Source organism: Aptenodytes patagonicus, chromosome 1 (assembly GCF_965638725.1).
Source record: "Aptenodytes patagonicus chromosome 1, bAptPat1.pri.cur, whole genome shotgun sequence".
NCBI lineage: Eukaryota > Metazoa > Chordata > Aves > Sphenisciformes > Spheniscidae > Aptenodytes > Aptenodytes patagonicus.
This window is the reverse complement of record NC_134949.1, coordinates 104,154,236-104,168,129: the sequence shown is the minus strand read 5'-3', so window position 1 is coordinate 104,168,129 and position 13,894 is coordinate 104,154,236. Positions and strand designations below refer to the sequence as shown.

Below are 13,894 nucleotides of genomic sequence, written 5' to 3'. Positions count from 1 at the left end.
CACTCCTTGGCCTTTTTATCTTGGTTGAACCACAGACGCAGGGGATGCCAGGGCCATACCCCCAAGAGGCTCATCGCCTCTTCTCACCTGCATCCTGCACGTGAACAGCGACCGTCCCCGACTCCTCCTCCGCCAGCCGGTACCACACGCCGTTGGGGTCTGCCAGCCACTCCTCCACGCGGCATGAGTAGTTGCCCGTGTCGGCACCGCCTGCCTGCAGCACTGTCAGCCGGAAAAGCACCGCCGAGAGCCTCTGGAAGCGCAGGCGGCCCTCCCAGCGACCGGCCTCAGGGCTGAAGATGGCATCGGGGCCCACGCTCAGCACCGCCTCCCTCTCCTCCTCTTCCTCCTCCTCCTCCTCCTCCTCTGCATGGCCGCCCACCTCTTTGGCCCGCAGGTTGTACCACGTCACCGCAAAGTGGGACTCTGGGCTGGAGCGGGACAGGATGCTGCAGTCCAGTGGGAAGGACTCCTTCTCCTGCACCGTGAGGTTGGCGGTGGCCGTGTCCACCTGCAAGGTGGGATCTGAGATGACGAAAGGGGAGAGGTGAGCGCTGAGCAAAATGCTATCGTCAAAGCCACCCTGCCCCAGCGCAAACTGTCTGTCACAACTCCGGTGCTGGGCGCGATCCAAGCAAAACCCAAAGGCTTGACGCAGCCTGCCAAGTCCCACAGGTACCTCTGTGGTCAATCCTGCAGGCGCAGCATCCTCACTTCACCCCACACTGCCTGGCGCAGGGTCAAACTGGAGCTGGCTGCAAGCACCGTACTACCACCCTGCCCATGGAGGCCCTCGCACCAACTAATGGGCATGCGCACGAGAGGAGAAAGCTGCTGCAGCTCATCCAGACAGGCTACAAGAACCTGTCAGGAAATACCAAGGTTTGGTGTGTGTGCTGAGGAGCAATGTACTACTACTCCCCAGCTACCGGTGCAAAGAGCATTGCACTCCATGCTTATTTTTTATTTCTTTGAGAGCGCTCAAAGGACTTGAAAATCAGTATGACAGAAGAGGGGAGGATTTTTTTCCAGCAATTTGGGAAGTTATTTAGGTAAGAGGCTCCTCCATGGAGATGTCCTGAACACAGACACAGCAAGGATGCTTCCAAAAGTCTCCTTCTCTTTTTTTTCTCTAGTGCTTGCTGCAAGGCTGAAGAGATGTTTTTACCTAACTGAGATACAGCGGCCAGAACCCAAGATGAGTTGATTAAAGGCTGACTTCAAGAGCAATTAACATTTGGTTTAGTCATCTTGCCAGGGAACACATACTCCAGGGATCGCAATCAGTCCAGATCTAAGCTTTCATTTAAAGATAAAAAAGCCCTTTCCGACGCGGGAGCTGAGCAGGAAGGGCAAGCCGATAGCTCACTGAAGAGAGAGGCACTTTCTCCTCCAGTGAAAATAGCTGGGCAAGCCCTCCCTTGCGCAGACCCCAGGTGTCCCTGCAGGAGGGGGCTGCCATCCCCCAGCTCTCATCAGCTGCGGGGCTGCTGTGCCCAGCGGGGCTTCCCATTATAGCACCTGCCTGACACTTTTTAAATGGTCCCATGAGGAAAATCTTCATTAAGGCCAGAGCTCTTCAGGCTGTAGGCAACACAAGTGTTTTCAGTTTACATCTTCCCCGGGAAGACTCCTGAGCAGAAACAGGAATGAGGTAAGTCCTGAGATTTTGGGGACTACTGAGGTAAAAAGGAGGAAGGGAATGAAATGGCTTATCAAAACCAACACAAAGACTCCCCCACCTCAGCAGGTTAAGCAGAAAGAGGACAACTGCTGTCTGAAGGTGCTGAGAGGTTTTTTTCCCCCCATTGCTCATGATTATAGTCCTGAAAGATGAGCATGGAGATCCTCACTAATGAGACATGAGTCACAAGCAAGTTAGTCATTTTGTTAAGTACTGGCTGCTATGAAGGAAAAACAAACAACAACAAAGCACTTTCAGAAAAAAATTATCTTGAATTAATGCACCCCCAACTCCCTCTCTTCTTCCCACTCCACATCCTTCCGCAACTCAAAATGAGCCTCAAGGATTTCCCCTGCTGTTCATTCCCCCCTCCATCAGGGCTGGCAATTCTCAGCCTGGATGAAGAGCTGCACTTACAACCGTGGGGACATGCAGGGTACAGGGATTGCCTGGGGGCGGGGGGGGGGCCTCTGCTCAAGCCACCTTGGCCAGCAAAGTTTCCTAAGCAAGGACCTGGCAGATAAGGGCTGTGCTGTCCCCTGAGAGAGCTCCTCCTTCGCAGTACAAATCTTCTCTGCCAGGAATGACCACTAAAACCTTTCCAGAATCTTACCCTTTTGCCAGCTCCATTGCAGAGTTATGAGGCTGACACCTCACTGGAACGGGCAGGCATAAAGCACCACAGGAGTACTTGCAGAGTGGTTGCTTTACATGCTGGAAAGTACCCAGCAAATGAGGACCATAACTGTTTGACCTACAGCCTTTAAAACATTTAATCTTGAGTCATATGCCTCAAAAACTAGAGAAACCGTATTTTCCAAGGTAAATTGTTCTTGCAGCTTATCTGTTGTTAAAACAGACAAAACTTAGCAGAGTACCCTGGGAATCTGCTTTTGAGGGCTTATGAGTCCATGAGTGCTGGTCAGTCTTTAAGAACCACCTTTTAGAAGCACAGGAGCAGGCAATTCCAGTGTCGTAAGTCAAGCAAGCGGGACAGAAGAGCAGCTTGGCTGAACAGGGAACTCCTCGTGGAGCTCAAGAGGAAGAATCATAGAATCATTAAGGTTGGAAAAGACCTCTAAGATCATCGAGTCCAACCGTCGACCCAACACCACCATGCCCACTAAACCATGTCCCTAAGTGCCTCATCTACTCGTCTTTTAAATACCTCCATGGTTGGGGACTCAACCACTTCCCTGGGCAGCCTGTTCCAATCTTTAACCACTCTTTCAGTAAAGACATTTTTCCTCATGTCCAATCTAAACCTCCCCTGGTGCAACTTGAGGCCATTTCCTCTCGTCCTATCGCTAGTTACTTGGGAGAAGAGACCAACACCCCCCTTGCTACAACCTCCTTTCAGGTAGTTGTAGAGCGTGATAAGGTCTCCCCTGAGCCTCCTTTCAGAGATGAAATTGTATGACCTCTGGAAGCAAGGTCAGGCTTCGCAGGAAGACTACAGAGATGTGGTTTGTATATGCAGGGAGAAGACATGATAAGGCCAAAGCTCAACTGGAGTCGAAACTGGCCAGTGTTGTGTCAGCTAACAAGAAGGGCTTTTTAAAGTGTTAATAGGAAGAGGAGCTCTAAAAAAAACACTGGACTGATATTTGTTGAAGATGGTCACCTGACTAATAGGGATGAAGAAAAAGCGGAGGCATTCAATGCTTTTTTTGCCTCAGTCTTCAATACTAATGATAGACCTTGGGCTGCCCAGTCCCCTGAGTCGGAGGACCATGAGTGTGGGAACAGTGACTTTCCATTTGTGGACACTGAAATTGTAAGGGACCAGCTGTATCAGCTGAATGTTCACAAGCCCATGGGGCCTGATGGGATTCATCCCAGAGTACTGAAGGAGCAAGCGGATGTTACGGCAGGACCCTCTCGATCATCATCCAAAGGCCTTGGGAGTCAGGGGAGGTCCCTGCTGACTGGAAGCTAGCCAGCGTTATTCCAATTTACAAGAAGGGCGTGAGGGAAGACACAGGAAACTACAGACCTGTTAGTCTAACCTCAGTTCCTGGAAAAATTATGGAGGAGATTATACTGGGTACTATTGAAAGGCCTTTAAAGAATAATGCAATCATCAGGCACAGTCAGCATGGATTCACAAAGGGAAAGTCCTGTTTAACTGATTTGATATCCTTCTATGATAAGGTCACCCACCTAGTGGAGGAAGGGAAGGCGGTGGATGTAGTTTTTCTGGATTTTATTAAGGCTTTTGATAGTGTCCCTCACAGCATCCTTCCAACTATCCACCTGTGGGATGAGTGGGTTCATGGTGTGCTGGGTGAAGAACTGGCCAGATGGCAGGGCTCAAAGGGTTGTAGTGAATGGGGCTACATCTGGCTGGCGACTGGTCACCAGTGGTGTTCCTCAGGGTTCAACTCTAGGGCCAGTCCTGTTCAATGTATTTATCAATGATCTGGATGCAGAAGTTGAACACACCATTAGCAAGTCTGCTGCTGATACCAAACTGGGAGGTGCTGTTGACTCTCTTGAGCGACAAGAGGCCTTGCAGAGGGATCTAGATTGGAGCATTGGGCTTTGATTAATGGGACGAAATTTAACAAGTCTGCACCTAGGATGGAGTAACGCTGGGCACAAGTATAAACTGGGAGAGGAGTGGCTGGAGAGCAGCCCTGCAGAAAGGGATAGGGGATGCTGGTTGACAGCAGGCTCAATAGGAGTCAGCAGCGTGCCCTGGCAGCCAAGAGGGCAAACCGCATCCTGGGGTGCATCAAAGACAGCATAGCCAGCCGGTCAAAAGAGGTGATTATCCCACTGTATTCAGCGTTGTGTGGCTTCACCTCAAGTACTGTGTGCAGTTCTGGGCCCCACAATGTAAGAAGGATGTGAAGGTCCTCAAATGCATCCAGAGGAGGGCAACAAAGCTGCTGAAAGGGCTGGAAGGAATGTCTGATGAGGAGCGGCTAAGGACTTTGGGTTTGTCTAGTTTGGAGAAAAGGAGGCTGAGGGGCAACCTCATTGCTCTCTACAGCTTCCTGAGGAGGGGAAGTGGAGAGGGAGGTGCTGATCTCTTCTCCCTGACATCCAGTGACAGGACACATGGGACTGGTTCAAAGCTGCACCAGGGGAGGTTTAGACTGGACATTAGGAAGCATTTCTTTACCAAGAGGGTGGTCAAACACTGGAACAGGCTTCCTAGAAAGGTGGTCGATGCCCCAAGCTTGTCAGTGTTTAGGAGGCATGTGGACAATGCCCTTAATAACATGCTTTAGCCTTTGGTCAGCCCTGAAGTGGTCAGGCAGTTGGACTAAATGATAATTGTAGGTCCCTTCCAACTGAAATATTCTATTCTATTCTATTCTGCTCTACTCTACTCTACTCTAGTCACAACCCTTTGAAACTGGAGCTTCCTCCCTGGATTGAACTTCTGTAGCACTTTTTTCCCCACTAGATCCTCAAAAGAACAAGAAGCACCTGCAGCAATCCCTGATGCCTGCCTCCCTGTGTCTGGGCACGGCCAAAAGGGTGGTGTTAAGCAGCAGGTTATGCCTGAACCACTCTCACCAGCAAGAGGGTGGCCAGGAAGCCTGTAAGTACTCCCTTGTCCATATAGAGGCAGGCTCCTTATAGCCAACTCCTGCCCTATCAAGAAGCCTGAGCCCTCGTCCCAACTGACAGACGAACCCTTGGAGCTGCACACCCTGCATCTGCTTCTTCACCTGCAGAACAGGGAGCAGCAGCGTGAGAAACTGCCTGGACACCAGCAAGGGTCTCGACCTCCTCTGCTGCCCTCTTTTCATGCAAGGACCTTGCCCCTGGGGCGCATGCCTAGGAAGCACAGATAGCTTCTCCCATCTCATTCTCAATCAAAATGTGACTAAAATCAGAAGCCCATCCTATTGAATCTGCCAAAAGTGCTGTAAAAAAAAAAATCTGCAGATGCAGTGGTGACAAAATCCCAAGCCCATCTAGCTGTGTTTGCAGGACGTGCTCTATGCTCCTTCCAGAAAAGCAAGGGTGCACCCAAGAAGACATGCAAGAAAGCATCAGCACGGTCTGTAGCGCATCAGTCCTGCCCTCTGCCTAGACCTGCTGTCGATGACAGACAGATGGTGACTCATGCATTCGGTCCAAGAGGGCAGAGCACTGCTCAAAGCTGTTGGCATGAGATTCTCCTCACCTGGCTGCTTGACGGTGAGGGTGATGAGTCCGGAGTGGTCCTCTGCCCGCTTGTACCAGCGGTCGCTGGGGTCGAGGAGCCACTCCTCCACGTGGCAGTCATAGGCCCCGCTGTCCCGCACGGTGGCGTTTTGGATGGAGAGGAGGTAGAGTCCTGGGGACGGGCTCTCCAGGTGCAGCCGGCTCCGCAGGTCGCCCAGCGCTGCCAGGTCCCCGTAGCGGAGGGTGCTCTGCCGGCTCAGCCGGGCCACCGCCTCCTTCTCCAGGTGTCCCGGTCGCCAGACATACCACTCCACTGAGAGCTGGGACGAGGGGCTGGTTCGGCTGCTGACCAGGCACTCCAGGGTCACCCACTGGTTCTCCAGCACCGTGATGTTCTTGTGGGTCTGGTTCACCTGCAGGCGGTTATCTGTGGGAAAAGGCCATTAGAAATGCAAGGTGACAGAGGGCTGCAAGGGTCCTTTGTCTCCCCACAAGCCCTTCCCGCATGGCCACAATCCTGGGGTGTGATGAAAGAAATGAGGAAAGGAAGGGAAAAAAACTAGGGGGGGGGGGGGAAGAGGAGGAAAAGAAAATAGGACCTGTGTTTTTTAGGGTCTTCTGAAAATCTCAGGCTAGCCACCAACAACGCCCCATTCAGCACAGGGAACTGGAAACCCACAATCTCCCAGTAGGACCTAGGGGGTCCTAAGTGCACAGACACCTTGTGAAGGGAGGTCACACCTCAATCTTTTCTCCTCCTCCTGGGGCAGGGCAGTAGCCTGGTCACACCCCAACCAGTAAGCCCTCCTGCTGTGGGAAAAGGGGAAAAAAGCAAGGCGGAGAACGGATGGCTGATTATAGGGAACCACCACTGCAAAACGGGAAGTGTCATGAGGGCAAAGTCACACACAGTGTTTTGCTGCCTTGGGAATGTCCCTGGTTTTTGCTCCACAATTTCATTAATATGGGGCGGTGACTGCAATCAGCTTTTTGATGTGAAATGACGTGTCGTACACTCCTAACTCCTTCGCGACTTCTTTCCAGGGGCACAGTCTGGACTTCCCTGGTACGGCCGCTGCAGCAAGTGACGGGCACAGTACTTCCCAGAGAGAGGTGGGCGATGCAAAGGAGGGGGCAGATCACAGCTCCCCCCTCCCTGACCGCCCCACAGCCATCTCAGGACCTCGCAGACAGAAACGAGGAGCTGGGACCGGCAGTGAGCGGCACGCTCTAGCCTGCTGCACTCCCTGCGTGACCAGGCAAAGCTGCGCTGAGGACCATACTCGATATCCCTCTCGCACCCTTATCCACAGAGCTTGTGTCTAGCCAGCCAAATCCAGACAGAGAAAACGCATTAAGCATCCTAGTCCAGCCCTGCTAGCCAGGTACGTCCCTCCTGCCTGAGGGATTTTATCCTCCAGAAACAGACACCTGGAGCAAGCGGGGACAAAGCAGGCTTCCTCGTGAAGTACCAGTGCTCTGCCTCAGCAGCACGTGGGGTCCAGGCTGCTCTCAGAGATAGTGCTTGCCTCCCTGCCTGCCCCCTTTGCACAAAATGAGGGCTCTGTCCCCAGCTCGTGGGGGATGTCTTTAGCTCCTCCATCAGTCCACTTTTACCAGTCATGTCTGCTGCCACGGAAACCACCAGCAGAGCAGATTTCTCCTTTCCTGGCAGCCAGCTCCCCACCTCATTAAACTCGTTACTCGCATCTCATGTGCACAGCGCAGAGGGAAAAGAGACAAGACTCCCTGTGCCTGCCAGAATACAAGCACAGACTAAAATTAAACTGTGTGCAAAACATAAAAATGCTTTCCCAGGCAGGCAACACACCAGTTCTCTCTCAGTAGGTCGCTAGTCGACACTCTTGCTACATGATGCTCTTGAGAATAAAGAAACCTGGCTGGATACAGTGGCCCTCTAGATCATGGGGGACGAACAACCTTCATGTGGGGACACTGAAATGCACGACAACCCAGCCTAAATGGAGGAGGGTCACATCAAAGGGGTAAAACGTCCCTCTTCATGCAGAGACATGCAGACATGAGGCTGCAAGGAGGGGGTGACAAGGCTGTAGTGGAAAGAAAAGCAGAGGATCCCTGTTGCCCCAGAAAAGCTCGGCAAGCTCACGAGCGGTGCACAAGAGCCAATGCCAAGAGGACCCCACCGGCGCGGCACATGGTACCTGGCTGCTTGACGGTGACCTCCGTCCGCCCCGACACCTCCTCTGCCAGCTTGTACCAGGCGTGGTTGGGGCTGAGCAGCCACTCCTCCACGTGGCAGTAGTAGCTGCCGCTGTCTCGGACCTCCGCCCGCTGCACTGTCAGGCTGAAGAGCCCCCCTGACGCCGAGCGCTCGAACTGCAGCCGGCCCCGCAGCCCCTCCTCCTCCGCATAGGTGCCGTACTCAAAGGCCGAGCTGTGGGTGGTCTTCAGGATGAGCTTGCCATCAGCGTCAGAGGGCTTGTGGACGTACCACAGCACGGCGAAGTGCGAGTCAGGGCTGGTCTGGGATTTCACTGAGCAGTTGAGAGGGATGGGCCGGTTCTCCACCAGAGTGATGCTCCGCTTCGACTTGCTCACCTGCAGCTTGGTCACTGCGAGGGAGGAACGGAGAAGGATGAGGAGAGGTGGGTCATTAACACAGAAAAGAAACTCACCTGCTTTGGGGAGGACCAGAGAGCCCTCCCCCAACTGCAGGCATGGCTGCTCTTGCCTGGGTCCCACTTGCACTGGCCCTTTAAGACAAAGGTGTTTAGATGTCCTCCTACCAAATCTTCTCTCTTCTTTCAGCCCCCGCTCTACTCCTGGATCCTCCCACTGTGTCCCTCAGATAGAGGCTGCTTTTTCACAGTTTGTCCTTTAAAAGATTCCCTTTCTAATTCACTGTGGTCTAAGGCACCAAACCTAGCAAGAAGACTACACCCAAACTCAGTGTTTTTTTTCGTGGTGAAATCATACGACTTGCACCTCAGGGCAATGAGCTGTTGACCAGTTCCAGAGGAAACCATTTCCAGGAAAAGTGAATTAAACGAGACTACTGCTGTCACATGTCACTACTGAGCCATCTCAGTGACACATAACCCACAGACACGCAATAGCTAGGGGAGCAAACACAGGCACAACTGAAAAAACAGAAAGAGCACCAGACTGGAAAGGATCAGCAGGGAGCAAGCTCTGCTCCAGCAGCCAGATCTGGCTCCAGGTCCACCATGGACCGCACAGCCCGGGACAAGCCACAGGCATGTCACCTCCCTCAGCTTCCCAAGTGCAACTGCAGTTCCCACGTGGGTAGCTAAGTGGTCACACAGCGTCGAGGATGACATGGTGGTGTCATTAGTTCTTGTCCCTGCAAGGAGAGAGACACACCAGTTTCCAATTCCTCTCTCCCTGAAGGAGCAGGAGATAAAGCCTCCACTGCATGTGCTCAGGCTCTGCCTGTCACCCGAGCCTTGACCCGGGGCATTTCTGTCTGCAGGGGAGGACACGAAGGGCCCTCCTGTGACACTTGTGCTTGGCATGCCCTGGAGCCCTGCTGGCTACAGACCCAAGGAGAGGAGCAGCTCCCAGCCAGACACACCACTCCTCCCAGCAGCTCTGCCACCATCTCCCCTCCTTCGCCTCTCCTGCACGACCAGCACCTCCTCTCCAACGCGAGGACACAGGATGCCCAGATCTGACAGCCCAAAGGGATGAGCCCTAGGCTGAGTGTGAAGCACAACACATTACCCAGGACATCGGAGCATAGTCAGGAAAAGGCGGGGGAGGTTCCCAGGAATGGGGACAGCATGCGAGGGGGTTCAGCAGGCAGCAGGTCCCCTCAGCACCCCTCCAAGCAGAGCCCCTTCCCGGTGCACCCTGCGATGGCCAGCACCGCTGCTCAGGCATGGCTTATAAAGGGTGTCCTGACAACCGGTGGGTCTTCAACGGCCGAGGGGCAGAAGGTGGGGTACCCCCAGTCCTGCTCCAACCCAGCCCATCCCAACCTCTCCCGCTGCCTCGCATGGCAGCTCTCCTCTGAAAGGGGACATGCTGCCTTGCTGCTGCGTGAAGGGATTCTGCTGACACCCAGTAAATCTCTTAACGAAAGAAACCTAGCGAGCGCCCCAAGCACGAGTGGCATGACAGAAGTGTGGCACCACAGGCACGAACAACTGAAAGCTGCCAGGGGAGCTGTGCCCATCCACACCCTGGAAACCCGTCCCACGCATCCTGTGTTTGCGAGGAAGCAATGTTGTCTCCTCTCTCTCACCAAGGCACGGGCTCTTCGCTTTGCATCATGCTTTGCTTCCAGCTTCCCTTGGGCCCCAGGGTCTCAGATGCCTGTCAGCGCAAGTGATGAGTGATGGGGCCAAGGGTACAGGCAAACAACATCAAATGGGAGGGAGGAACTCCCACCACAGCGACACTTTCTGCTCTAACACAGCATCTGAGATAGGCATCCTGGTAATGCATTAGATGTTCCCCTGGAGCCTGGATTGCCCGTGGCTTTAATCAGTATGCTAATAAAGACTCAATAGCTGTGTTACGGGTATGGCACGCAGACAGTGGAGGAAGGGAAGGAGGGAAATAGTCCCTTGATTTTCCTCCCTGGGGACTTCAACCTAATGGAGAGATTTAGCATCACCCTGTTGTATTTCTGCCGTACCCCAGACACACTCCTTTCCCTTTGTTTCACTTCAGGACGGAAGCCTTAGCCACCCCACCCACACTCATCCCACCGTTTTGGCTCACTGTTGGTTAAGAAAGGTTATTTCAAGCATTAGTCAATCTTCCGAGTCCCTGGGAAATGAACCAGTGAAGGGGAAGGTGATTCTCAGCAGTTTCCTTTCTCCCCCAGCCCCCTTTCCAAACAGTTTGTTTTTAATTGGTACTGGATTATTTTCTGCAACCGTTACTAAGGAAACCTCTGTTACTATAGCAACTATGTATGTTAAGTCAGTAGCCCTATATCTATTAAAATGCAGTATATACACATGCTGCGTGTGGCGGGTTGCTCAATATCAACACATACACACACAGAGCGAGCCAGGGTATGCACAGACCAGAGCTGCTGAGATGAAGCATCCCTCCCAGTGCTCTTCCCACATCGCAGCACCTCAGGAGATGAAAATGAGGAGGATGTGCACGGAGTATTTCTAAGCCTGGTGTTTGGGGCAACCAACCTGCACCTCGCACGTGACAGATGTATTTCACTGAAGCAGTGAGGGCTTGTTCCTGGACCATAATCACAGCAATTCTCACTGTGTACAAACAGCATGGGCCCCTGAGGTCATCCAAGGGCTCTTGGATGGCCTCCGTGCAGCTCTTCCTGCTTCCATTTGACACTTGGGAAGATGTCTTCTTTTGTGGGGGTGAGGGTGATGGGGAAGAAATCTTATTAACTCCAGCAAAAATAAGATCTTAAATTCCACATGCACACCCCAGCCCTCCAAGCCCTCTCTGGCAGCCGCTGCAGCCAGCATTCAGGAATTTGCCCACGTGTGCACAGAGTCCCCCAAATCTTAATGAGATGATCGCTTCTACTGCTGATACCAGTGGGAGCAGCAGGCCCTGGCAGGGAATTACAGGTCTTCCCTTTGATAGACTGCACATGCTCACACAGGTTTGTAACACCATGTGCGGTTTCATCTAGATTAGAGGTATCGGTGATATATAATGACACCCCTGCCAATGCACTTCTCATCTAAAATGACTTATTTTCCTAACGGAGACACACCACGGAAGATGAAAGTGCAGGTTTTGTTTCTCTCCCACAGAATTAGAGAGGACAGTCTCAGTCTTTTTCCAATCTCTGAACACCAAATGCTTCCCCGTCCAGGCACTGGCTCCTGCATAGTAAATGCGCACCTACCTTTTCTTCATTACCTTTTTCAGATCCTATAGAAATAATTCACAGCTTTTACAGACCACAGGCTGAAAACTGCTGAGTTGGAAACACTGTGGCACACAGGTTACCTTGGGGCAGCTTCACCTTTGGGCTGCAGGCTGGTTTGCTTGCTTATGCAGGGCAGAGATCCTCTGCCCGCACTCTGGTTAAGACACGGGAAGCTTTGTGGGGCTGCTTGCACTTCTGCTCTCCCACAGGAAGAGAGGAGGGAGAACCACCAGCCACCATTCACAGATACGCAAACTAATCCAAAAGGGTCATCTTGCACTCAGGAACAATGATTTAAAACAAACAAAAAATCCTGAAGTTAGGGGTCCAGGGTGATGGTAATGGTAATAGTACAATACAACGCCAGGGAGTCCATCTCTTTCCATCCTGGTGGTAAGTCTACTCCAGTGCAAACCGGGTCTCGCTATGCCCCGTGCAGCTTGCCAGGTCATGTTTAAGGATGCCTGCATGACACGGAAATGATTGTAGCCGCTTGTGCATGAGTGAGATTGCAAGAAGACTGACACCCCAGGCACTGAGCCAGCCAAACCTCGCCCTCCTGACATGGGGGAAACTCCCTTTCCTGGCTTGGGGATTTGCCTGGGCAGAGAGCCAGGAAAGGGCTCGGCTTTCAAATGCTGAATTGATCCAGTCTGCCCCAGGGGCTGGGGTTTCGGTGCTCCAGCCCTCTGTCAAGCAGCGGAGGCGGTGGGCGCAGCGATGTGAACAGGCATGGTTACATGGCATTTTCTGCTGTGCTGTCAAGAGGCTGATGTTCTCTTAACAGCCTCCCGAACATCTGCTTAGTGAGGGAAACAGGTGCATGTGTCTAGGTGAAGTTATCATGCATATCATCTGCAAACCATAATCCTGTTGCCACAATGTCTCCTGGTTCCCTGGAGGGTGCCAGTAAAGAGGATATCATACCTTGATGTACTGTAATTGGCCCTACATACACTATTAAGGCTTTCAATTTACACTGGCAACAAGTCATGGTTACAACCCTCATATTTTTTTTAAGCTAACCTGGTCTCCCAGCCCCTGTGAAGCCATGCAACCTGTGTGAAGAATGTGTGCAGGCATTGAACTCCGCAGTGGTGCTCGGGCAGGGGCCCTGCAGGCAGCGCCGGGACAGAAGACATCAGCTCTCCGATGGCATGGAGACACGCTCTCCCGCACTGCTGAGGGCATCCCGCCGCATCTACTGGAGGAGCTCTGGGAGGTTCAACGCCTGATGCTGCACACTGAAGCCCGGCCAGGACATGGGGGACATAACATGCCTCTTAGGGTGGAGAGGCTGGGAAAGACGCCAGGTGTCCACAGCAAGTCCATACACTTGCTAAGCTCCTCACTTCACAGACCGTCCTCCAGCATCACAGTCCCTTTGCACTAAATCCCAGGCTGAGGAAAACGTCCCCACTCATTTGCATGGACACACATTGTCTCAGGATACCTGCGGCAGCCTCTGGTCCTCAAAGCTTGCACCTCTGGGCTGGGGGACCAGGTCAGACACACCTTACAACCACAGCAGGCTACGACATGACTAGGTGCTCTCCAAGCTTATGTATATGGTAGGGGTTTTCTACCCACCGTCAGGCAGGCAATCGGTCTCCTCAAGCTGGGTATGTGGTAAGCACAGTTATACAAATATTTGGGGGGAAGGGAAAGCAGTCATCAGAGGAGGAGGACAGAGGCAGTGATGTGATTCACAGCTTTTCTGCTGACTCGCTGCCATGGTGAAGCCACTTGGCTCCCTCCCCTCTGTTTGCTAATCATCAAGCAGGGGTTACAACACTTACCTTTACCAAAGCACTTTGCAATCTGTACCTAAAAATGCTGTGATAAAAAGATGCTCTGTCTCAGATTCCTTACATCATCTTCCCTTGTAGGCAGAAAGAAAATACAACAGCAGGAGTTCAATTCCCACCTGGGAGCCACTATTACCAAGTCCTGGGAATGGTGATGTTTAATTGCAGCTGAAGATAGCCTCCCCCCAAAAAAGCCCCATACAAAACCCCAGCGTGCTGCCCTGCAATGAAGGAGGAGGGGGCCACTGTCTGGGGAAGGAGCCAGCTCCGCAGGAGCCAGTGGCCATGGCTCAGAAGGAGTGGGCAGGAGGATGGCCACCACCAGCTCACAGAGTCCCCAGGGAGCCCCGTCACAGTAGCGGGGAGGTTGTGTCCCACTTTGGAGGCTGCTGCCCTCTG

At 52.7% G+C, this 13,894-nt stretch overlaps 1 protein-coding gene across 2 annotated transcripts in view; it reads right to left on the bottom strand.

Moving 5' to 3' along the window:
• IGSF3 (immunoglobulin superfamily member 3) overlaps positions 1 to 13,894 on the bottom strand; it is a 101,045-nt gene that overhangs the window by 3,697 nt on the left and 83,454 nt on the right. For both annotated transcript variants that reach the window (XM_076351518.1, XM_076351528.1), the window contains 3 exons: positions 7,996 to 8,406; positions 5,832 to 6,239; positions 88 to 525 (listed from right to left, as the gene is read on the bottom strand). In XM_076351518.1, the coding sequence (XP_076207633.1) occupies positions 88 to 525; positions 5,832 to 6,239; positions 7,996 to 8,406 (1,257 nt within the window). The remainder of the gene's footprint in view (positions 1 to 87; positions 526 to 5,831; positions 6,240 to 7,995; positions 8,407 to 13,894) is intronic.